The 27795-nt window shown below is 33.2% G+C and overlaps 1 protein-coding gene across 3 annotated transcripts; it reads right to left on the bottom strand.

The window, feature by feature from the left end:
• Positions 1-669: 669 nt before the first annotated feature.
• Positions 670-22124, bottom strand: LOC127716488 (BTB/POZ domain-containing protein 17-like). 3 transcript variants are annotated; one of them, XM_052222715.1, is made up of 2 exons: positions 21974-22124; positions 670-2109 (listed from the first exon to the last, which is right to left on the bottom strand). In XM_052222715.1, exon 2 carries the CDS (start codon positions 2104-2106, stop codon positions 838-840), a length of 1269 nt encoding a protein of 422 aa, XP_052078675.1. In that variant the 5' UTR covers positions 2107-2109; positions 21974-22124; the 3' UTR covers positions 670-837. The 3 variants fall into 3 exon arrangements, with proteins under 3 accessions (XP_052078675.1, XP_052078674.1, XP_052078676.1); XM_052222714.1 differs by lacking the exon at positions 21974-22124 and adding an exon at positions 16930-17143; XM_052222716.1 differs by lacking the exon at positions 21974-22124 and adding an exon at positions 4355-4374.
• Positions 22125-27795: the final 5671 nt, after the last annotated feature.

Below are 27795 nucleotides of genomic sequence, written 5' to 3'. Positions count from 1 at the left end.
ATTGTTATAATAGGCAATCACAGCATTAACTGAACCTTTAAACTGATTTAAAAATAGATGTTTTCTTCAAGAAGAAGATGCCTACTAATTACGACATTAATATTAAAAAGGTGATTGATAAGGCATTTTTTTTATCCCCTTGATTTTCAAGCAACACCCTTTAGACGTTAAAACAAGACGTTAACAGACATTTCTTAAAGTAATATTACTGAATGTATGTCTTGCATATTTGATTTCAGCTTATTGCCAAGATCCGGCCTTTCATAATTAGATATGAGCAAAGCCTTACTAACATATTAATCCCGGCTCGCCATATTCTTTAAGTGCCTGCCCAAAGTCAGGAGCCTGTAATTCAGTGGTTGTCGGTCAATATTGGTTTTCGTTCATTGCAGTGGTTCATTGTTTTCTCATAAATCAGGCCTTTGGTTTTCTCTTTTGAATTGCTCAACATTTTTTCATGCCGGGCCTTTCATATCGACTATATTTACGGTATGTATTTTGTTCATTGTTGAAGACCGTACGGTGGTCTATATAATTGCTTACATTCACATCATTTAGACTCTGATGGATAGATGTCTCATTGAAAATCAATAAATATCTCCTTATTTTTATATCAAACCACCAAAACTCCTTCAATGATTTGTGGTGAAATAAAAGATAACCCTTCCATTCATTAGAAATCCTCTTGTCATCAATCACCCAAGGACATACATCTATAACATTTAGAATACTAATTTGCCTTTTCCAATTGAAAATATTACTCAGAATTAAATTTAACAGGACATGCGACTTCTCATTTAACCGTGACGGTCAAAAGAACACACTGTAATTTAAATATCAAGACGTATTTTCACTGGTCTTTGGAACTGGTTTCAGAATGATTGCCATCAATTTGGAATCATCAGGATTATTGACATTCAAATTGAGTGCTAGATTGTTACCACGGGAACAGACAAATGTTGGAACTTGTTCCACTTGAATGACTTTTTCGTCTTCGTCATAGACTATAACGCTTGCCTGGACCCTTGCTTCCCCATTGACGGTAGCTGAATCGTGACAGAATATCTGCAGCGTCCAGCTGTCTCCGTTCTTTCTGTATGTTATTTTCCATTCGCCTTCCCGTTTGTCTGTAGGTACAGGTCCTGCATACGTTTTAACGTCAACCTGGATTCCAAAACGAAGAGTATTTTGCATTCGAACGGTGTCCACAACTAAGTCCAAGTAATTACGAGGTAGGTAAAAAGGTTCGTTAAACATAACATCGAGTTCTCCCTGCGATGGACATAGTGATCTAAATCTGTATGCCTTACAAACAAGACTATTTAACACATCCTTACATTCTTCCTGTTCCACGATATCGGAGTTTTCAATCTGATACAACTGATTAACAGTCATTTGTGGAAATCTAATCAAAGGGAATAACTTATTCGCATTTTCTCGTAGATCAGACCTATGGCTCTCGTGAAATAGCCATTGAAGAAGGGACTCGTACAAGAGGTATTCATTTTGAAGAACCAAATCTTCGTTTCTTAATAGATCAGACACAAAATCAAAATCCATTCCAGGCCATTCTTTTAATTTAAGTAAAGTGTCTGTATTCCATGCTATAGTTTGAGCACACTGTTGTATCAATTCTGTTAGACCTAAAGCTTTAGACCATGCATACCATGACAAAGCATTTTTGACTTTCGGTGATTTGGCTTTTTCAATCATATACTGTGTACATAGATTTTTGAGTGATGTTACACAGTATTTATCTGCCAAACAAAGAATACCTACAGACGACTCCACGGTCACAGATATATCGGCAGTATAAAAATAACGTAAAAATTTATCAAAAACGGCACGGCATTCTGGAGTCTCACTAAGCGCTAGTTCTGTTTGATTGTCCTTTGACCAGTTGTCATCGTAAAGCATTGCACGAAACACATCACTATCTTTGGCCAGCACAAACTTGTGAGCGGAGTATGAATCGTCACCTATGTTTAATGTTATATCACGAAGATCTGTCTGACCATAAAATTTAGAAATATTTTCTATGAAACTTCGTTCATCTTTTAAATTTGTCTCATGCTCATCATCATTCTCTTGCTCGTGTTCTTCCATTTTCTAGAAAAAAAGGAAAATTTTGTTAACCATTTTTATTTTTATAAATTCTTTGTTGCAAAACAAACAAAAACCAATTTTGGTCATAGCAATACAAACACAAAACAAACATAAGAAAACCTCAGCAATATTAAGATACCTGAACAGTTATTGGTCTCCTTTCCTCGGTTCTAATGACTCTTTAATAATAGAAACGACTGCTTTACTATCATTGGGTGTTGATGCATTTACTAAAATCGCGAGTGTATCGGTTTAAGTTTTAAGTGTATTAAAATTGGTACAGTTTTCTCTATAATTTTTTTGTTAATTTTACAGTTAAAGAAAAAATGGAATTCATCATCTAATATTTTACAAATTTTACATTTTCTTTCATTTCTTGATATTTCTGTATACTAGTATCTTCCAGTTTCTATTAAAAGACAATGATCGCTTATTCTATACATTTGGTTAACATTTTTCTTGTTTCTTTGTATGGGTGAGATAGATGGTATTCCATTTGGTTATTTATATTAGATTTAAGAAATTTATATAGATATATTTTATTATTTTCATTCAGGTTGTTTATTTTATCATTAATAAGAGTTTGATAATAGTTAATAGAACATTTTTTTAAATTTGGGTGTAACTTTTTAGTCTGTTTTAAAGTTTAAGCTTTTTCAACAAGTTTGATGTCAATATTTATTTCTTGTGACACATTTTTTGCAAAAGTATTCCAAGAGTTTGTTCCTTCAGTATGTAATTTTTTAGTAAGGGTAAATGCTTCATTAAGAAGTGGGTTTAGATTTTCAATATTTAATCTAAATAGGTACATCATGGTTTGGGGTTTTATAAAAGTGTCTAATGGCAGAAGTCCTAGTTCATTTCTTACAGCTAGAATTGTTGAGCTTCTTTTTTTCCCCAGTGCTTGTTTAACAAAATGCAGCTGTTTTTTTTTCTAAAATAGTTTTATCAATAAAATGAAAGACGTCTGGTGTTAAGTTATTTTTATAGGCTCGCAATTTAGCTCTATACACTGATCGAATACAAGTGTCCATATAACATATTTAACTATTAAAAGTTAGTATAGGTTAAACCAATGTTTCAAAAAGATTGCAGGACACTCTCACAGGAAGTTGTCCAAAACCTGATGAGTACGAACTAATAGCAAATAAAACTTTTCTTGCCTTTTTTGCAAGATCTGAACTACAAATAGTTAAACTACCATTAGATGTTATAACAATATTTTTAATAGAAAAAAACATAAGTATAAATTATATTAATAAAAACACATAAAGTAGTAGTAAAATATGTTAAACCAAACTAAAGGCTTCCATGCAGGGGCATGATGTCGCTAGAATACAAATATGAAATTAAACCTCCATCATTTCATAACCGATTTAGTAGATAACCTCGAATATTTAACACTTGTAGCCAGAACACCGCTTTCTTCCTCAATTATGACATCATCGGATACGACTTATCACCAGGTGGATCCAGGATTTTTTAAAGGAGGGGCGTAATTGAAGAAATCCCAATAAATACTGCCTAGCGTATATATTCCAATCAAAGGGGTGTACGACCTCTACGTCCCCCTCGCCCCTGATCACCGACATTTTACTTGCAAAGGATTACACGACGGTGTCACCTATGCAGGAACTGTTTACCATTCCAGAGCATTAAGAAATTATCCACGTCAGCCATGGTACCAGAAGTAAAGGTAGGCATGGCCTCTACTATGCATGGTTACAGTGGTAGAGGCAGACATGGTACGAGAGGTAGAGGTATGCATGGTACCAATGGTAGAGACAGACATGGTACCAGACGTTATGCATGGTCCCAGCGGTAGAGGCAGACATTGTACCAGACGTAGTCTAGAGGTATGCATAGTACCAGAGGTAGAGGCAGACATGTTACCAGACTTAGAGGTATGCATGGTCCCATATGCAGAGGCAGACATGGTAATTTTGATGTGTTTCCCGGTGCTTTTGTGTTTGATTTTTTTCCTATGTTCATTTTGACACAAATCTCTTACGATTTATATGACAATAAACTATTCATTTATTACCTTATCGGAGATATTTAACAAGAATGACCACATGTATTTTTTCCGATATAACTCAACTTCATATAAATAGAAAATATAAACACGACTTTGCGAAGTAACTTACCAGAACCAAAGGTTTTGGAAACTTCATAAAAGGTATGTGGTCAAGTTTCTAATGTTAAGAATCGTCACATAAATTCAAATAAAACACCAAATACTACTTACTGAGGTATAGTTCGTTCCTTAGAAGTCATTGTGTAAATAAAAGAAGTCATTAAAATGCGAACAATCAGTAGTATATAATACTTTACAAGACCAGTGGAGTGTGGAAGGTTAAACACCTCAAGTCAAGTAAACGTCAAACAATGCATATCTTTTTGGGGAGAAAGAGTAACGCAAATTTCCCCTGTATTTATTTCACTACAGAGTCATAATCAAAAAGTAATTAAAACCTACTGGAATATGAATTTAAAGAGTCTTTATAATATATATATTTGAAATATTAATCAACAGTTTTACATTTTCCACTACATCAAAATGTTATTCTGTTCTATATTTTGCTCTTGAAGGCAATATATATTTTGCATTGAAGGAAGTCATTAACCAAATTACGCTATTCAGTCTATACAGCAATTTACTTCCTATAGAATTTGGGGTTTTGGTTTAGGAAGTTCTTATCTATTTTTTTTTTCTACTAAAAATTTCCCCAACTTTATCAAAAAATTATTATTTTTACGCATATGTAATTTGGTCATACGTCCAAAAATAAGCCATAATATTGTTAAAACCTCAAAGTACTCACGCGAAGCTGTCCAATTCAATTTTTTTCTTCTTCATACACCAAACATTTTCTAAAGTTGCTATTTTATTGTATGCATATGATACTGTATTGTTTGCAGAAAAAAGAAACGATTTACACAATTCACTTAAATTTTCAATGTAAAGAGTAAGGCACACGAAGGTACATCACATTTAGTGTTTGATACCCTGGTCTGATCAGTTATGTTAAGTTATGGTGCAGCTATCTGCGGCACCAGCGATTTTTCATGAATAATGCTGTCCAGCACAGAGCTATCAGGTTCTTTATGGGTTTCGGCAAACATACCACTAACGATGCAATCAAAAGGAACTCATAGTGACGGTTTAGCGTTTTTAGACACTGGGCTAGATGTAATATAATATGCAAAGATAGACTGAATTATAGAATATTTTAAATGGTGGCACAGAAATACTGTGACTTGATTGTAAGTGTTGCTCTCCACCTATTGCAGTTTATAAAAAAATTCTGACCAAATTGCGATTTATTTTATCAAACCATACTGTTCAACTGGTCAGAAATTTTAACAAACTGCTGAAGAAATACAGTCAAGTGACGAAAGTGCAAGTTGATAAAATAAAGCATAGTTTACAATCCTATAAGACTTAAATTCCACTTCAATGATATTATGATAAATCAGTCTAACAATTTCTATGCAAATTTTATTGTAATTGTCATGCAAAGGGTGATTGTTAGTAATTTTTGAATTGCTAAAAAAATGTCCAAATTTAAGTTTTTGAATACTTTCTTTTAAAATGGTGTTTTTCTATGCATGCTATAAAGCTTTCTTTCATTAATCTCTAAAATACTTGGTGAAATATTCTTGAAGCTTAAATATATTCTCTTGAAGTTTTAAATGAGATAAGATCAATATTTCAAAAGATCAATGATTTTAGATTATCTCCCATGGAAACTTATTAACAACGTATTGTAATTTCACATGTATTTTACTGAACATAAGATGTTTTCAAATGATTCTTATGAATATAGAAGACTTTTCGCATGAAAAATTGTATGAAAGCTTAGTTTGGACATTTTTTATAGCAATTCAAAAATTACATCCTATCACCTTTAGCATGACAATTACAATACAATTTGTATAGAAATTGTTAGACAATTTTTTTCATAATATTTAAGTCTTATAGGATTGTTAGTATGCTTTATTTTATCACCTTGCACTTTCACCACTTGACTGTGTTTTCTACAGCAGTGTGTTAAAATTTCTGAACAAGTTGAACAGTTTGGTTTGATAAAATAAATTGCAATTTGGTCAGAATTTCAAATAAATTGCAATATGTGGAAAGCAACACTTACAGTCAAGTTATAGTAATAACACGAGAAATTGGTGGTATAGAATTATGACAAAGTTTAAATAGTGTAACTTTGGCTTGTATACTAATCGGTAAAAAGATAGTTTACAAATAGAAGATGATGTATTCGACAAATATAAAGATAAACTATTGATACAGAGAAATGTCTCGCCTGTCGGCAGAAAATTCGAAAAAGACCATCTGATGGACATCAACATTGCTAATTAATTCAAAGTCTCTGGGCCGTGACCTAGGGGACAGGACCTCGAAATAGTAGTCAAACTGATATGTACTGATAGTTATGCAACTTTACAGAAAATTTCATACATCTATCACAAGTATAGTTCCTATCAAACTGACAGAAAACTTAACATTGAAAATTGCTAATCAATTCAGTCACTAGACTATGGCGTAGTGTAAGCAAAAAACTTAACAATTGTTAACACCGCCGCCGCCTCAGTAAAAGCAACACCTATGTCTTGCTTTCCGCAAGTCGAAGGCGAGACAAAAACTGGAAAGAAAGAATATTGCCACAAAATTTAGCTAAACTTACGAATTTCTAAATTGTTTAAAGTTAATTTTGGAAATAAATTATTAAGTCTAAGACTATTTCATACAGACATAGAAGTGTGTGTGTGCAAAATTTAGATATAGAGTAGCCTCGTTAAGATAAGAAATATGACAATGTAAATGAAAGAGTATGTTTTCTATATGTATAAATGATAAGATTGAAGATGAGAAACATGTTATCACTGGTTAAGAGGAGGGTTGGGTGCCCGCTAACATGTGTAATCACGCCCGCACATGCATTCTGTATGTGTCTGTCCCAAGTCGGGAGCCTGTTATTCGGTGGTTGTCGTTTGTTGCTGTATATTATATTTGTTTTTCGTTTATAGTTTTGTACATAAACCAGGCCGTTCTTTTTCTCGATTGGATTTTTTTTAATTTGGCATTTCGGGACCTTTTATATCTTGCTATGCGGAATGGGTTTTACTCATTGTTGAAGTCTCATTGGTGACATATAGTTGCTAACTTCTACGTCATTTGGTCTCTGGTGAAGAGTTGTCAAATTGGCAATCATACCACATCTTTTATTTTTAAAAATTTTCATGCCCGTTACCTGCAGATTTTCGTAATTGTTTATTCTACATCTTCGCTAGCCAAGGGTTACGATCCAGTCCCCTCCTCTCCACCCTTGGCAGATTAAGCCAACATCTGCGAATACAATGGTGCGCCATCTACCGGTAGATAAAAGTCACGCCCATTCCGACTACATCATTCTTGGCCAATGAACTATCTTCAGTGTGGGGGTGTAAAAATGGTTGTGTCTATTGTTTACACATTTCGTGAAGCAGGAATCGAAAATATACGTTGACATTCCAAAATTTACACGAGATACACACCCAGGAACTCCAATTAGTTGATTAAGAACTTTAAAATTGTCACTAAATATCGTCCTATATTTTGGTGGTAAAGACTTGTTGCACAATCAGCGCGTGGCAATTGTGATCATCTTAAAGGCGCTATTTGATTGGATGCAGCCAGTTACAACTGCAACCAATGGAAATCAATACCTAGTGGATCTGAAATACTATCTTAATCCGCCAAGGGTGGAGAGGAGGGGACTGGATCGTAACCCTTGGCTAGCGAAGATGTTTATTCTAATGAAGCATTGAAATGCAGATTTTCATAATTCATCTGAGTACGAAACATTTGTGTATTTATTTCACGTCATTGCTAAGACCTGCTTTACTTTTTTAAGTTGACGAAATACCCTTTTATATTATTTGATTAAAGTTATTTTATATAATGTTATGTAATGTAGGAATTTTAAGTGAAATTTATTTTACAGTCTCTCATGGCATTTGTATTTTATCTATGTAGATTATTTGTTTTATATTGTGTATAAACTTTGTATGTATTATGTGTTTATTTATACAAGTCAGTGAGACTGATAATTTTTTTTTTTTATAAAAATCCATTCCAGTACAAGATGGATTTAGGAATTTGTTATTATTTAATAAATCTGAACATTCATTGATTAGTCATTATTGCAGTGAGTCAGGGGAGACTGTGACAAACTCCCTTCTTTAAATTTTTAAATATCCAGGCATACATAATATGTAATCATCAGTAAACCCTTGCCGGTTCACTACTTTAAATAATTATTTTCAATTGTATATAACATCAATAAGTTAAAGTAAAAAAATAAACAAACAATATAAGTGATATTTACTCAAATTCACACGAAGCTGCTTGTGACCATAGTACTGTGAATTTTAGTAAAGATTGAAAAACTTTTTAAAAATGGTCCAGGTGTCAAAGAATTCAAGACTTGTTTATATATGCCCTACCTGGAATCTTTCAAGTGGTTATATTATTTAATTACTGCATCATTAAACGTGGGAAGAAATCTCAGAATATTAAATACAAAAAATAAAAATACTAAACTCAAATTACACTAAGAGACCCAGAAGCATAATTACATACAAATAACAATTTACACAACATCATTATGACATTTCCATAAAACAAAATAAAATATTAAACACCCAACACAACAAATGAAGTGGTCCATGTCCTCAGTTATATAGACTGTTTAATAAAGGAGCCTAAAGATTTCACTTGCTGGCTAGTAGTTTGATTTTGAATACATCGCATTGTCTTGTTAGAAAAATCTTTTACAGTTCTTTATTAGTAGCGAACTGTTGTATATCTAATTTTCGTTATTAATAAGGGTTGCTATAAGTCATTATAGCCTTGCATTTGCTTCATAGCCTTGCATTTGCTTCATTCCGGAATTGGAAAGGATTATTCCGTATCCGGTTTGATAATCACTCTCTCTCTCTCTCTCTCTCTTGTTTCTTGAAAATGCGGGTAGCAGACTTTAATTTTAGTGAGATCAAAATATTACAACAAAACTATTTTATTCGTGTTTATTTGTGTCCTTAACATATAAAAGTCCCCCAAGGATACAGAATGGTGGAGGTCCCTTAAATTAATGTGAATTTGAGACATTTTACAGGGGAGTGATCTGTACATTTTTTTTTATTAAACACATGGTTTTGAAAAAAAAGACCAAATTTTCAAGGCCGCCATTTTAGACATCGCCACCAAATAATATATTTGCCTGTTGATATGACTCTTAGCAGATTAAAAAGTCAAATTGAATATAATACAAACGCCTTGGACAATCATGACATTATTAGTATTATATTACGTAAAACCCGGGGTCCCCCATTGTTTTATAGGACATTAAGGCCAGATATCTCCGTGACATTAAGGCCAGATATCTCCGTGACATTAAGGCCAGATATCTCCGTGACGTTAAGGCCAGATATCTCCGGGGGAATATTGTCTGGTGGTTTGAAGGAGGTACCACAGCAGAAAAAACAATTGAGATTTTTGCAAGAGAACCTTGAAGTTGAGTTGCATCGTCATCCACGTATTGTACTGTATTTATGGCTGTGTACATGTAATTTGACGGTAAAAGACGGTGATCTGATACAGTTAAGATCGACAGACAATTCGTCTGAGAATGAGTTGATAACAAAATTCAGAGAAATTTATGCTTTTATTAGAGGTTTTACTACCGTAGAACCTGTATTATTAGAGCTATCCCCGTATTCAATTTTTGAAAACAACAAATTTAAAGGTTGTGGAGATCCTAAATATAAACAAGATGACAAAAAGTTGAATTAGCAAATAGGAGTCGTTAACACCTTTGTAAGAGAAACAAATCTCATTTACAAGAAAGAATCACCAACATTTTCAATATATATCTAAATACGAGAAAAGCTAGGAATAATCATGCTAGATACCCTTTCAGATTTACAACTTTCTATAATGACGGTATTCATCCTATCCCAGCACTTGCGAGACTTTGGCTGTTGAGAATTTGTCGACGGGTTGTCAACTACTGTGCAGAATAAACAGTGTTATATACTATGTGATATTAATAAAACTGTAAATAACGTATTTTTAATTAGCGAAATGCACAAAACCATCAGCCATTTTATCGACTCACATATACTAATCACATGCACTTTATGTACGTTGACGCTGTTAATAAGTGCCAGTCGAGTTTTTCCCATATATAAGAGGCTGAAATTAGCCCCCTTCAAAATACAATGTAGAATTCATATATATTTGACAGGTTGTCCGCAAGTAATAAGTTCACAGGAAAAACGTTCTTGTAAATAGTACTAGTGAAATGAAATTTAAATAAAAAAAGTTATCACATAATGTTACTATTTTTCTCCAAATATTATAAACGAAGATAACAGCTGGTTCCTGAAAGTTTATGGAAAATAAGTTACTACAAAGCAGTGCTTACAATTTGTTTTCCAGTGGCTACGCCACTGTAAATGGTATTATGCAAACACATTCCTAACGTACCAACCTCAATTTATTTTTCTAATCACAGTATATTTCATATAAAACATTATAATGTAACCAGGTGTCCCATGAGAAATCATTAGAGATTTTTTTAAATCAATTAGTATCGACATTTTTGACTGTGAGTCGGTGTTTTTCAGTGTAGGGATTCGAACTCACAACCTCAGTGTTAACAGGCTAGCTAGTGTTACAGTAGTTGGACTACTTAAACCACTCGGCTGCCGAGGCCCCCTGTGTTCATGATGACAATAGATTTACAAACATAAGATACTATATTATGGAACGCCGTAGCTGTCTTATGTGTTAAAATTTTTTGCCTGATGACACTTTGTCATTACATGCTGATACTTTGTTATTATATGATGATACTTTGTCATTATATGCTGATACTTTGTTATTATATGCTGATACTTTGTCATTATATGCTGATACTTTGTCATTAAATGCTGATACTTTATTTTTATATGCTGATACTTTGTCATTATGATACTTAGTATGATAGTAAAACATTGTCTGAATTGTATTTGGTGCACAGCTTATGTACTCTAGCACTTAGACTGACAAAACTTTATATGCAGAAGCATCATACTCACCTTGCACATTGACCTGTAATTTCTGAATTTACAGTATACAAATATCACACTTTGTTGACCAAGGGGTCGGTATAATTTTTTCACATTCACCTATCAGTAACCATTTGTCATTTAACACCGAGGCAATGATAATATCAAATAAATAGCTGTAAACCAAAAATCTCAAAAAGTCATTGCCTCTATGCTGAATTTCACAGCAGTAACCGGTACTAAAATGTATGTAAGGTGTATTAGTTCCGCTATGTGGACAGGTCTAGTTTTTGAAGTCGCATACTGGTATTAGTCTCTCACTAGTGTAGATGTCTGTAAGTTATGTTGACTGTTCTCGATTCTCGGAACAAGAGACCTCATACCGGTGCTAGAGGTCGTCTTAAACTTGCAGAGAGGTGAGCGTTTTTGCTCCGTGTTGAAGGCCTCACTGTGACTTTGAGATGAAGAAAAGCAATAACAGCGCTTATCCTTTGCGTTTTGTGTGTTTTGCTGTGCATGCAATAATTTTGTGTCATGAAAAAGTAAAATAACAAAAAATACGGAACTCCAAGGAAAATCCGAAACGGAAAGTCCCTGCTCAAATGGCAAAATCAAAAGCTCAAACCACATCAAACGAATGGAAAACAACTGCCATATTCCTGACTTGGAACAGGCATTTCCTTATGTAGAAAATGGTGGATTAAACCTGGTTTTATAGCTAATAAAACCTCTCACTTGTATGACAGTCGCATATAATTCCATTATATTGACAACTATGTGTGAAAAAAACAAAGAGACATTTTAGGAAAAAATGTCAAAAATAGGGGTGCAGCAGTCCAACATTGTGTTATAATTATAATCACTATAAAAACAAACAAATATGTCAACAAAGAAAATCAAAATGGCATATAGACAAACCATATAAGCAAAAATGAATGACAAGAATACAAAAAATGACCATAACACAATGGCGGGATGTATATATACCGAGCCACACCAAAAGTATATAACCAAAAATGGACTAAACAGTAAAGGTTAATCATTTACAAAGACAAATAAAAGAAGACTATAACACGTAATTAAGATGATAAACAACGGCAGCACCTAGAATCTACAGTGGCGGATCCAGGGGGAGGGGTTCCGGGGGTTGGAACCCCCCCCCTTTTTTTAACGAAACGATCAATGCTTTTGAATGGGGACATATGGTTGGAACCCCCCCCCCCCCCCTTTAAAAATGGCTGGATCCGCCCCTGATCTATACTTAAAGACCATCATGTATTATTTGTGAAGTTGATACGGAATATTTATCATCAAGGTCTTGGTATCTTCCGATGAACTTTTTTTTAGAGAAAATGGACGAGATGTTCTTTGACTTAACCCTAGTTCATCATCTTTCTGTTCAGACACTGGTGACGTTTTGTAAAGTCTCTTTCTATTGGAGGGCTAAACTGAAAGGTTTTATAAATTACTTAGCCGGACTGTAACTTTGTCCAAGTCATTCATTAGGAGACGGTAAGCCTGAATTTAGGAATTTTTATATGAGGTATTCATGGAATATATACAAAAGTATCACCTACAAATGGAATCATACCAGTCAACATGAAAGATAACGAAACACCTATCAACTGGTGTTGGAGTACCTGCCGCTTTCACGTCAATACTTACTTCTTATATACTAGTTGACCTTTTTTTATATAACTTGATGAGGGGATGCTTTTACTGGAGACTGTCAGCTTGCAACCAAAGTAGTACATGGCCAACACACTTCATTGACTTTAACTAAGTTTCAGAAACAAATTAGAACTAGTCATTTGGAGATTGGAAACGTCTGCTTGCCACCACATGACATGTAAGATTCACACTTTTTTCCTCATAGTAAAGGCCAAAAATAATAAAACTGACTGGTGCAAACACAAATCTGTCCTAAATGGTTATACCCTTCAACGTTATTGTGTAGGGTATTAATTTTTTTTTTTAAAGAGACTCTTGCCATAACATTTTGCCCAAACTATACACAAGTTTCAGAAATAATATCATTGAGGAAACTGATTTCTAACGGGTTCTGTAACTGGCCAGTTGTCAACAAGTTCAGAGGAGATGATTTTACTGTTCGGATTCTGTGACTAGACCACGATACTACCCAAATTGTAGCCTCCTATTTATTTCGTCCAAATAAATGTAAAAGAGGGACGAAAGATACCAGAGGGACAGTCAAACTCATAGATCGAAAACAAACTGACAACGCCATGGCCAAAAATAAAAAGACAAACAGACAAATAATAGTACAGATGACACAACATAGAAAACCAAAGACTAAGCAACACGAACACCACCAAAATCTGGGGGTGATCTCAGGTGCTCCGGAGGGGTAAGCAGATCCTGCTCCACATGTGGCACCCGTCGTGTTGCTTATGTTATTACAAATCCGGTAAATAGTCTTAATTCGGTAAGTCATGTTCGTGAAAAGGGAGGGTATTGTAGTTACGACATAAGGAACATATCCGATATCATCTGTGAAACGGTTATTCCATAACGGTCAACCAACTCGTGATGGCGTCCGTAAAATTTACGAAGGGATGATTTCAACTTCCCCATTTGGAACTCTTGGTTTAATAGCTTCCTTGTGAGCAGCAATCCTCTATCAAGGAAATCATGATAGGAAATACAAGCCCGGGAATATCGTATCTATTGGGAGATATATACTCCGTATGCAGGCGCTGCTGGAATGTTGCTACATAGAAATGGAAAGTTCACAATTGGGAAGCTGAAATCATCTCTTTTGTCGTAAAGTTTTGTTTTCAACCGACCCTCATTGTCAATTTCTAGATGTAAGTCAAGATATGAGGCAGACTTAACTGTATCTGTAGTATCCTTTATCTCTAGTTCGATGGGATAAATTCGTTCAACATAGTCACCAAATTTTGTATTATTTAGTGAGAGAACATCATCTACATGTATATAGCGGAACGTAGAGTTAAAGGATATTGCTAACTTCTTATCTTTCTTCCTAAGAAGTTCCTGTATGAAGTCAGCCTAATAATAATAAAGAAACAAGTCGGCAAGAAGAGGGGCACAATTGGTTCCCATTGGAATTCCGACAGTCTGTTGAAAAACACGTCCTCCAAACGTAACAAATATGTTGTCAATCAAGAAATCAAGCATCTTGATAATGTCAGTTTCAGAGAATTTTTTGTTTGAATCAGAGTGATTCTTTACAAAGTAGGATTTATCCCTCCCCAAGACAAGATACTTGTATCTACGTTCGCCATTCTTTTTAATGAAACAATGTAATACCAACTCTTTTAATTTGTCTTTTAGTTTGGAATGGGGAATACTTGTGTAAAGTGTAGAAAAGTCAAATGTTTTAATACTATTGCAAGATGAAAGAGTCTTAGATTGTATGTACTCTAAAAGATCTTTGGAATTTTTTAGTATCCACATCTGATTCACGCCACCTCTAGAATAGGCAGTTTCACAATAACTTTGGAGCCCGGCTTTGATTGCTGATAAAATATATGTTAATAATTTAGAAAGAGGTTTCGTGGAGCACTTGGAAGACCAAGTACTGCTAGTACTGCTAAGTGTTTCAATTTAATGGGTCTATAATACCTTTATCTTCCATATGATAGAAAAAATTGTAAAAATTATATAAAACGCCTTCAAAAATGTCTCTCCAAAGTCTTTCTATCCTTTGGTTGTGAGTACTTTTGCCAGTAATCATGTCTCCTTCTTAATTAGCAACACCAGACAAGTAACAGTAAAAAACGGTTTTGGATGTGTTGTTGTCGGCACATTTTAGATCTAGAAACATTAACAGTTTACTAAAACCATCAATACCAACAATGTATCAGCATATAATAACAAAGTATCATAATGACAAAGTATCAGCATATAGTGACAAAGTATCAGCATATAATGACAAAGTATCCGTATATAGTGACAAATATCAGCATATATATATAATGACAAAGTATCAGCATATAGTAACAAAGTATCAGCATATAATGACAAAGTATCAGCATATAATGACAAAGTATCAGCATATAATGACAAAGTATCAGCATATAATGACAAAGTATCAGCATGACAAAGTATCAGCATATAATAACAAAGTATCAGCATATAATGACAAAGTATCAGCATATAATGACAAAGTATCAGCATGACAAAGTATCAGCATGACAAAGTATCAGCATATAATATTAAAGTATCAGCATATAATGACAAAGTATCAGCATATAATATTAAAGTATCAGCATATAATGACAAAGTATCATCATAGCATAAAATTTAACATATAAGACAGCTACGGCGTTCCATACTACAAATGTATATAGTGAGACAGGACAGCTAGGCTAATTTGACCTCATGACATTACCACTTAACGCATCAAGTTGAGATTTTTGCAATTTTTTTTTAAATGGATTTTGTTTAATCTTTACAATATACAAGTGTTAACTCAGAATTTTTGCTGTAGTATATAAAATGTCAAATATTTAAATATTCTAACAAGGTAAATAAAACTGAGGTAATGGCGTGAATGCATTGACCGTAACAGCAATTGGTCAGATAATACCTAATCTTAACAACATAATTTAAATATGAATGGAGATCATCTTTGTCAATAGGCTGTCATTCGTATTTGATTTAATTGTACAGCTAAGGAGTGCCGGACCGCTTTGATCATAAACTTTCCTGCCCTCTGTATTGGTTAGATTGTGAAATAAATATCGACTTTTGACCCAATGGCCATTTTTTTTTTGTATGTATTGAAAAAAATTGAAGGAGCCCGTACAACAATAAGAGAAACATAAGTGAAATATAAATTCAGCTTCCACTCATGAAATTTGGATTTTTAATCATTTATTTTTGAAGATTTGTTGAACTCTAACGGACTGTTTTTATTTTTATACCTCAGGTTTGTCTGTACTCAAGATATTTATTAAGTGTAAACACGGACATGTCATTCGTCAAAAGGTTAAAATCAACATTTAGAAAATGTTAATACACCTACACATAGACCATAAATACTAACATTAACTGACAGACTGACACAATCATGCTAATAAGCAAACCATGAATCCACAAGGTAAAGGTCACGCAACCTCTGACAGACAGGCATGTACATCTAACAATAATTTTATAGACCAAATATTTACATATCATCTATAGTAACTGAAAAATCATGCAACGCCTCACCAAAGAGAACATAAATCATTGAACAGTGATGTAGCAAGTATGTGAAAAAATCAGCGAAAAAAGTAATTGTGATGACGATTGTCAGACAGAACTGGGACCATCTGTTATATTAAGTCCCAGCTAGGACAGACATGCCATAAACGAAATTGAAGGTAGCTCCCCCTATAACCCAATATTTGTTTTTTTTAAACATGATTTGGTGTTTTAATGCATGCAGGGGCGGATCCAGCCATTTTTAAAAGGGGGGTTCCAACCCAGGATTAGGGGGGGTGGGGGGGGGTGGTTCCAACCATATGTCCCCATTCAAGAGCATTAATCGTAAAAAAAGGGGGTTCCAACCCCGGATACCCCCACCTCCTTTTGGATCCGCCACTGGCATACCTTCTATCTTTTTTTTTTAAATCTGCCATTAATTCCACGTACCCGTATGGCCGATGATTTTTCTAAAAAAAATCAGTAAAAAAACAATTAAAGTGACTTAAACCAATTTGATGTCTACATAACACACCTTACCTTGTTCTTAACTTCCATGGAGGGTAGTACTCCATCAGGCCCTAAACCGATCCCCGATCTAGTGTTATTTCCATCCATACTATTCATACGAAATGAATTCCAACAATATCAATAATCCTTTATACAGCTGTCACTATATCAAATGTGCAGTCAAATAGTTAAAAACTTCAACGTAGTAATTGACCCCATTCATAGATCTCGATTAAATGAACTTGTATGAATCACGTGTATGTCATGTGTTTTATTATAGTTACCTGTATTTTTAACAAAACAAACATACTTGTAATTATCAATATACAAAACCTAATGTATGACCTGAGTGTATGACACGCAAAATTAACTACAAACTACCGTTTCATAGGCCGCGGTGCTGCTACATTTGATATATCACAAATCTTTAGGATATCGTTGAAGCCTGTTGAATAATTGTGATAGTATAAATGAGTGTAATAAAAAAAAAGTGGGCGATTAAAACTATGTGTAAGTCGAACAAACAAGCTGCTTTCTTTTAAACAATCGGCTCCGGAGAGACTGAATCGCTCAGCTGGTGAAAATCACATATTTGCCATTTTGAAACTAAGTATTTTCCTGTATTCAGTTATGTGAGATTAATTATAAATCTTATTTATAATTTAGTGGTATTTTTGTAAGTCTAGTCATACTAGTCTAGTGATAATCATGTTTACTGTAAACAGTTTATATCTAGCTATTAGTGGTTGTGGGATAAAAAAAAAACGCCATTCTATGACAATACATCCTATAACTAGTGTGACAATTTGACCATGTTGACTTATTTGTAAATCTTATTATGCTGATCTTTTTTTGTATATTATTTTTCTCTCTAACTCCTGTAGTTTTTGACAAAAGAGGAAAACATGGATCAAAATGATCATTCAGGGGAAATAATTCTAAAATGAGTATTGTGACAATATTGGCCATGATGACTGATTATAGTTTGTGCAAAAACTACAAAAGTGAAGAAAAAAAAGTATAATTCAGGGGCATGTTGACTTATTGTAGATCTTATTATGCTTAAGATCTTTGTCAATTACAATTTTTCTCTGTCTTTAAAGTTTCTGAAAAAATGAACAAAATGGGTAAGCCATCTTTCAAGGGCAAATGACTTCTATAAGCCGTCGATTGACAATTTCGATCAACGGTACTTATTTGTAGACCTTATTTTGCTGAACGCTTTTGCTTATTACCTTTAATGTAGATATATAGAATATACAAAAGACCTTAAAATGAGTATAATAAGTCTTTCTAGAGCATTCACTCCTATGAGTGGTCAATAGACGATTCGTCCATGTTGACTTACTAGTAGATCATATTTTGTTGAACAATTTAACTAACGAAAGATATTTTTTATAGTTTCCTAAAAAATGCAAAAAGGATAGAAATCATCATTTAAAGGCATTGACTCCTATAAGGATCATTTGGCCATTTCTGCCAAGTTGACTTATTCATAGGTCTTATTGTTCTAGTCATTTTTCCTATTCAAAATTTCACTCTATTTGTTAAAGTTTTCGAAAGGGCGAAATTTGCAAAAAATGACATTTCAGGGACCATAACTCCAAAATCGGTATCTGATTTTTCTGAAAATTCCATAGGAGATAGACCTTGAACTGTTTATCATTATAAGCCTACTAAATAATGCAACATTGCTCTAACTGCTTTTGTTTTTTTAGATGAAAGCCAAAAGACTGCATTTAACCCATATGTTCTTTTTTAGCAATAGCTAAGATAAGATAAAATAAGATAATTGTTTTTATATGATTCGGCATTGACACAAGCTCGAAAGAGCTTTTGATCGAATATAAAAACATATAGACAACATTAAAACAATAATAACAACATGCATTACATACACAAAATTTGGCATTAATATGTGAAAGACTTGGTTTAACATGTCTAAGCAAATTTAAAGTAAGATAAGAGTTTTTTTTAGATAAAAGCCAAAAAGTGGATCAAATCCCCGGATACAATTTTTGAACTAGATACCATAAGGAAAAATCAGGTTTAGTTTGGTAACATTAGACCCAGTACTTTCAGAGGAGAAGATTTTCTAAAAAGTTTACGACGACGATCGACGGACGACGATAACAGACGCCAGGTGATGACAAAGCTCACATGGCCTTATAGGCCAGGTGAGCTTAATTAGAAATAAGTAAGTGTGACAGGCGAGACATGGTCTTAACAACAATTTCACAGGCGAGACATGGTCTTAACAACAATTTCACTAGCTAGCGACTGGGTTTAGTGTTTGTGATGAGGTCAGTTCCTTAATCCGCATCTAGCAAAAATTCCGCTGAAACCCGGTTCTATATATAGCTTCTAAAACTTGTTGAAGGCCTGACTAGTGCTGGCGTCTGCGATGAGGAACAGCAATACTTTTATAGTGTCAAATAATATGAATTACTTTTGCAGTCTTGCAACTTGAATTCTTGAATTCAAATTATTCTCTGTGTCACGAAGGAATAAATGAAGTTTGTACCGATTTATTTTCTCTTTTACTCGAAATTACGGAAAATCTTAATAATTAAAGAAAACAGTGAAAAATTTGAAAAAACAAAACAAACAAGATAAACAAGAATTGGTAAGATAATTCCGTTAAAGAGCATAAGATCAAAAGGATAGGAAAAGATTTAAGACTAAACCTAAAACAGAAATGTTTTCAGTTACTTGAGTTCTTATGGAAATTGATAAAGAAAACATATGAGCGCTTAAAGCTTCTTAGTATAACATCAAAATCTTATGCAAAACTCTCTTATTTAATTTTAGAATCTGGTGATTGTCATAAAACATGTTATTGTCCAAAAACATTGGAATTAATCTTTTATTATATCAATATTAAATCTGGAGATAAATCACAATCATCCAAGAGTAGTATCCTTCATCAATATAGTCTTTCTAAATTATTAAGATAATAGCAGATCTGATGACATTCTCATTAATAACCATTTTGTTTATTTTATTGAAGAAACCTTGAATTATTCGACAAAAAGGGACAAAACTCTAAAATAACGAGCATGCAGATATGGAACCAATGAAGAAGTAAAATTAATATCCGATATTAAATAAACAATATTAAGTCTACAGAGGGAAAAAGGACGGGATTTATTTACAGAGCTGTTGGCATCCGATTACAAGATGTTACGCCCTAGTATTTTGACCATTAAACATTAATACGCAAAAACAATTAAGTAATCGCCATGCTGTTGCATGTGGTTGCATAACCGCCACTATTTTAATTTTGATGTAAACAACGCTACCAAGATGATCCAAGATATTAATTCTTATTTTAAAACTAAGAAACATTCCGTCACAATTTTGAAAGTTTTAAGATAATTAGTTTCATTATAAGTTATAGTTATTGAACAATCAAGTCGTTATATGTTCGTTTTACTGCACAGGTCAGGTGACCATACTTGACCCGAAATACGTTGGGAGTTGAACAGACTGTTCGTGTCATTCGCATACCGAGCTGTGCAGTATAACATATACTGATTTGATTGGTTAACTAACTGTTTTAATACATGACAACATCAATTTACATGAACATTTTGAAAAATAATTTTTAAACGAACATAATTTTGTTCTTGGACGACATTGTCAATCCACGGCTCCTGAGGATGTTCTATTGAATATAGTAAGGGAAAACACACCTTTAAGTAGTATATGTTTGATTAATTTCGAATTGTTTACATTTCTATTTTCAGTCTTTCTCCTGATGTTCACGTTACTTTTGGGAATGATATTTTACTGGCAGATCTTTAATTGTTTCATATAGATTTAGGACCATTCATGCAGAGCTTGACATATTGTGTAGAAACGGATTTCGATCTCCTTTTAATCATACAGAAGAGATTATTGAACAATTTGAAAGTAAAACGATAAAACCTTATATTTTTCATTGCTAGTATTTTTAAAACATCCCCTATTTTTCATTTGTATTCGGCGAACCCTTTTGTAGATGTGCCGCATCTTAACAAAGTCTATTGGTCTGCATCTTATTTATTTTTCCTGTTTTATAGGCACAGAATTAAAATATGATCCTCCATAAATCCTCTCCCGAATAGTAACTCAAACAGGCCTGAAAACTTAAAAAGTCTTATAAATTCAATGAGCACAAAACTAATCTAAATCTCAACTTTTTTTCATAAATAACAAAACATATATTATATAGTTGGACTTGGAGACACTGATTTAGGACTTTAATGGTACAAAAAATATCATAAAAAAGTTCCCAGTTCCAGTTTTATTGATCAACTATGTCGTAATTGTAAGCAAGGACGTATATGTTAGTTATACGTCCTTGTTGTAAGGTAAGTTTACTGCGCAGTATATATGGGGTAGTTAATGCATACCTTAGCTGTGCATATAGCTCAGTAAGAACGAAGATATCTTGCCTATGTTACGTCTTCGTGTTTAATTTGTTTAATGATTTCTATCCTTCTTTAATATCCGGATCGTTGATTTCCTAAAATGCAACTGGCAATGGACATTTGAGCAAAATGTAACGAGTATAAACGTAAAAATCTGAAGCGGCACCGAGTATCCGGGCTTTTTATTTTGAAACTAGATACATCCTTGTCGACATAAACCACGTATGTAACCAAAAATATATTGGAATTTTAGATTTACAACGAATTCTAACAACATTAGGGAGAAAGTCGTTCAGTTCATCTGTTAAACAATTTGATTTAACAGAAAAAAACGTTATTTTGGCGTCGAGATTGAAGAACGAAATCAACATCTCTAGCGCACACAAATCAACAACTTACACACTTGTAATATTGTCTCCCAGACTGTATACAATTTATAATGTTATTTAAAACTGAAATTAAAGAATCAATCTTCTTCTAAACTTGAGTCAGTAATATGTGAATTTTCAAATTCCGACGCCTTTGTCTCTAACCCTTGTATCTCTTTATGCATTATGACGAATTATTTGATACTTAATATCCATTTGACACTCATAACTGTATCTTTGTATTCTGTATGGTTAAACCATTTCATTGAATGTGTATGCTAAGGAACTTACTTTTACTTTGATTGTACCATCCTGTCTGTTTTGAAGACAACAAAAATCAATACTGTGACAATTACCTGGGGTAGTTCAGCTATAATCACCCGATGATTTGTAAAATGACAAAGAAAAACAAAGAAAATACCAACGTAACATCAAATTACAACAGTTTAAAGTTATTATTTAACAGGACATAATATTCTGATCAAGGATATTTAATGCCCAAGATCATACAATGTCCAACATCGAGGACAATTTCTATTATATATATATATATATATATATATATAAGTTTTATAAAATCAGTATAGACATTCAGATAGAAAAATGGAAATAAAGTTTATTTCAAATCATGACAAATCATGAAATGCACATTCATAAAGCAATTTAAAAATGCCAAGATAATTAACAACCATGATAACATTTTTAAGCGTTATGTCAGTTGTTCTATTATTTGTATCAGCTTTACTTATTTTCTCTAGTACAGTTTTTCATGACAACTAGATAAATTGAGAATTGGGTATTTCATCAGAAATGTTATCAGCATTATATTTAGATTCCTTGTTTGACCAGAGAGCTCTTATAATTTCATATGGTGCACTGTTGATTTGGTGCCTAGTAATTCTTCATTTGTAAGCATTTATTTGCGCTTTTAGGGCAGTGTATTGTATTTACATATTTGTATTAGGGCTATAGATAGGGTTAATAGAAGTGATATAAAGATTGGAATAATATCTTTATTGTCATATAAACACATCTAGATTGGGACAAAAACAAAAACAAAACATCTATCATGACTACTAAAATAACGAGGTCCAATTTATTAGCCGGCATGACGTAAAAACGACGAATAAAAAATTCAACTTTATATATAACTAATATAGGACAATGGTGTTGTTTAAAAATTACACCATTCCAGGCCCTTTTGTTCCACATAATTAATATAACCAGAAGTCCATTACTAGAGCTCTAGTAATGGACTTCTGATATAACCAAATAATTAACAAGTTCCGGGTCGAATCCGATACCGATACCAATAGTATATGTCACATGTTGTTTCCGGTAGTAGTTACCTGTTACCTTCTTTAAATCCCTCCTCTATCAGGAGAACCTGGAATTCTTGTTGTATATCTATGTTACACTATAGTACACTATTTAACAAGTCTGTTTTCTTCCACCTCAATACCACTATTAATTTTGGTTAATTAGTTAATAAATTAAATTTAGTTTATAGTAAGTTTATTGTAGTAAGAAAACTAGGACGGGTTCAAACAGAAAGATTTTGAAAGTAGAGAAAACTGTGCACCTTGCAATCAGCATGACCTAATCAGATGACAATACGAATACTAAAAATCCAGGCTAAAAATAAGTCATAGGTACTTAATTCAGTCACGGTCGCGGGTGTGTTCTAGTAATATAGTAAAGAGATAACAACCTTTTTCTATTTCTAAATTACGGTCACTAATTCTCAACTTAGTGAAGCATTTTCTTATAGAAAATTCCTTGGAAGCTAAATAAAATTCTCAATCCAAGCTAAGTTTTAAATTTTCATAAAGTAACAGTTTACTATTTTCATCATATTATATAAAAGGTCTGGGTTGGGTGAAGTATTCTTGGCATATGTATACCAAGAATAAGTATCATGCGAGTCCAGCAGTTTTAACAATATAAATGCTTAGTTTGTCTTTAGTGCCGTGTGGAGACAGTAGAGTGCCTCCCCGTGCTTCAGGTTTATGCTCTTATAATATACTAGATTATGGAGTGTGTGTCCGAGCGAGAACTTCTCTATGTTCATTACTTTAGGAATATTTATCAAAAAGTAGTATTTCACATTCAGCCCCATTCTTCTATTTAGTCAGACGTCAGTCGCTACCCTGATATACCCTATCTTTTGTTTTATTTTTCGGGTTATTTATGACGGATAGCGTTTGACGACTTTAGCCGAACAGTTTTATCATATTTACATAATTCAATTTATTGTGTGCTGGTTCATATTCTGGACGCCAGTCTTTGCTCCTTTCTAATAAAATCCACATAACAAAAAACAAATATGAAGCTTAGAAATGGAAAAATATTAAATACTAAACTCGTTCAAAGGGTATCTACACGTCTCAATCTTCAAAATCGCTTATCTAAAAATACTACCATCGCTAACATTTTTAACAATAAAAATCGTGGTTACCCTTCTATCGATAAGTGTCATGCCAAAAAATGACTTACATGTCCCCGTCTTTCCACCAACAATACGGTAAGGTCTACGTTTAATGGTCGCACATTTTCTTTAAATTTTGAAACTGATATAACTTAATTGAAAAACAAACAGTATTATTTATTTACTCACATGAAGCAAACAGGGATGCGGTATTCGGTACGTAGGTGAAACTGGACGATATTTATCTAAACGCACGCAAGAACACTTGTATCGTTTTAAAAGACCCAATAAATTCAAAAGTATCATTTATCAACATCTTAAAAAACACAATCATCCTATTAAATATTTAACAGTTCAACCTTTAGAAGTAGTAAATAAGCAGCCTGGTGAATCTCATTCAAAGTTTGTACGATCGCGGAAAATAATTGAATTAAATTGGATTAAAAAATTACAGACAGTCTACCCTCTCGGTCTTAATGATAATATCATGGGAATTGGTAATATATCAAGAACCGATTCTGTTAACATTTTGGATATAGTTTCTAAAACTGTTCGTAAAAACCGTTCTCATGGGCGTAGAAAAAATCGCAATCAAAGAAAATTTCGGACCAACCATACAAATATTTCGGACCTAATTTCTATTTCAAAAAACAACGGCAGACATTATCTATTAACCAAGCTCTGTTCTTTACCTATAAATAAATTAAATAAAATTTTAGAGGATTGCAACACAATTTCATATTGCAGTCCTAAGTATGAAACGTTCAAATTATAATGGCATATTGTTATTCTAAACTGTTTCCCAAAATTGATCGCCCTGAAGATCATAAAAAACATTTTATTAAAATAAAGTATGTCAATAAAGGTTTTGATTTTGTAAATATTGCCGGTATTTTTAACGACCATTCTGTTAAAGAACAAATTCCTGGATATTTTGATAATACTGAACTCCCTCTTATTTGTTATATTTACAAGAAATCTACTCGAAAATTTGTGTTTAATTATAGCCAAGTCTGTAAAGATGTAAATATCAGTGAAAATACACCTCCGTCATGTAATTGTAGTAATTCCGAATACACTTATGGCCCCATTTCCCATGTTATAACAGGAGACCTTAACATCGTTCGCGACCGAGAGTTAAAATCATTCCTCAGTAAAGGACCTAAATATCGCCCCCCGTCAATTATTAATTGGAATGAGTGTCGTAATATCATCCACGACTCACTTCGTGCTTACTGTTTGAAATGGATAAAACGGGGAAAAGCTGACAAAAAATCTTTGGACTCTTTTTTTTAATACAGGAATGAAGATAGTTGATATACGTATACAACATTTTAAAGAACATTTTACTCTTAACAACAACCATAAAAATCCTATCTCTCGTATCAAACATAAACTAAAAGAACTAGCCAAGGAATTTGTTTTTGTCCCGGCTGATAAAGCTGCTAATAATATCATTATAGTTTGACGTAAATTTTACATTGAGGTTCTGCAAAAGGAAATCACGAATTCACCAACATTCCAACTGACTTCATTTTCAGGAAACGATATCTGTAACAAACATAAACTATTAGCTACTTCTTTACAAGCAGAACCAAATACAATGAAAGTCCCAACTATGTACTGGCTTCCGAAGCTACACAAATCACCTTACAAATATAGATTTATTTCGTCTTCAAGTCATTGTTCCACTACTAAATTGTCTATTCTACTTACTAGTACACTTGGTACAATCAAAAACCTGATAATAAATTGTTCAAATAAGGCCTTTGAAAATAGTGGAATTAACTACTTTTGGAGTGTCAAAAACTCGTTGGAAGTACTTGATAAATTGCATGCATATATTGGTGATTTTGAATCTGTTCAAAGTTTTGATTTTTCTACCCTATATACCACTTTGCCTCATATTCTTATTAAGAAAAAAATTCACACACCTAATTAAATGGGCATTTAAAAAGTCGGAATGCGAATACATATGTTCAAACTCTTTTAGGTCATTTTTTAGTAGCAACAAACAAAAGAGCTATGTCAATTGGACATGCTTTGATACTATATCTGCCCTTGAATTTTTACTTGATAACATTTTTGTTCGCTTTGGAGATTCCGTATATCGTCAAGTTATCGGAATTCCAATGGGGACTAACTGTGCACCACTTATTGCGGACCTGTTTTTGTATTATTATGAGTTACAATTTATGACTAAAATCAGCAAAGACCCATCGAAACAACATCTGATACAAAAATTTAACAATACTTTTAGATATTTGGATGATATATTGGCTCTCAATAATGACAACTTCAGTATGTATACTAAAGAAATTTATCCTGTTGAACTTACTTTAAATAAAACTAATAATAACAATGACCACTGTCCTTTCCTCGATCTTGATATCTATATCATTAACGGGAAGCTTAATACAAAAATTTATGACAAAAGAGATGATTTTTCATATCCTATCGTTAATTATCCATTTTTAGATGGTGATGTTCCCTTGTCACCATCTTATGGTGTTTATATATTTCAACTTGTACGATTCGCTCGTGTATGTAACAACGTATTAGATTTTAGCGAGAGAAATTTATATATTACTGAAAAATTATTACACCAGGGTTTTCGATATCATAAACTAGTCAAAACATTTACTAAATTTTATCATCGGTATAAGGACATCATTCGTAAATATAACTCAACATGCAGACATCTTATACGTTCGGGTATTTCACATCCAATCTTTTATGGTAATATTCTTTACAAAGCAAAAAAATGTCAGTATTCACCTCAAAAGCTAACAAAACCTTTAAACAGACTTATTAAGAAGGGATATAGTTACGATACTGTTGTCAGGTCATTAAAAATTGCATATTTTGGCTTTAATATTGATTCACTTATAGGGTCTTTGCATCGGAATTAAACATATTTATTCTAAAACCAGTTGTTGGCATGACACGGGTTATGTTCTTCTCATATATTTTATGACGGTATAATACTAAACCCCTAACAGGAGGGATTGTGCCTGATATTCATATGATGAAGACATAATCTTTCAATCAGTTTAATTGAGGTCTGGAGCTGGCATGTCAGTAACTGCTAGTAGCCTGTTGTTATTTATGTATTATTGTCATTTTGTTTATTTTCTTTTGTTTCCTATTCTGACATCCGACTCGGACTTCTCTTAAACTGAGTTTTACTGTGCGTACTGTTGTACGTTTGTTTTTTCTACATTGGCTAGAGGTATAGGGGGAGGGTTGAGATCTCAAAAAACATGTTTAACCCCTTGCGCCTGTCCCAAGTCAGGAGCCTCTGGCCTTTGTTAGTCTTGTATCATTTTTAATTTTAGTTTCTTGTGTATAATTTGGAGTTTAGTATGACGTCCATTATCACTGAACTAGTATACATATTTGTTTAGGGGCCAGCTGTAGGACGCCTCCGGGTGCGGGAGTTTCTCGCTGCATTGAAGACCCATTGGTGGCCTTCGGCTGCTGTCTGCTCTATGGTCGGGTTGTTGTCTCTTTGACACATTCCCCATTTCCATTCTCAATTTTATTCTTTAAGTATATTTTCAGAATTCAGTTTTGCTAGGTAAGATAGAGACTGTGAAAAAAATAAAATATTTGAAGCAGTTTTCTGGTGCCCTGCAAAAAATTACAAAAATTAATGTGAACCTTTTCAAATGGAGTTTTATCA

Source organism: Mytilus californianus, unplaced genomic scaffold (assembly GCF_021869535.1).
Source record: "Mytilus californianus isolate M0D057914Y unplaced genomic scaffold, xbMytCali1.0.p SCAF_9, whole genome shotgun sequence".
NCBI lineage: Eukaryota > Metazoa > Mollusca > Bivalvia > Mytilida > Mytilidae > Mytilus > Mytilus californianus.
This window is presented reverse-complemented; position numbering and strand designations above follow the sequence as displayed.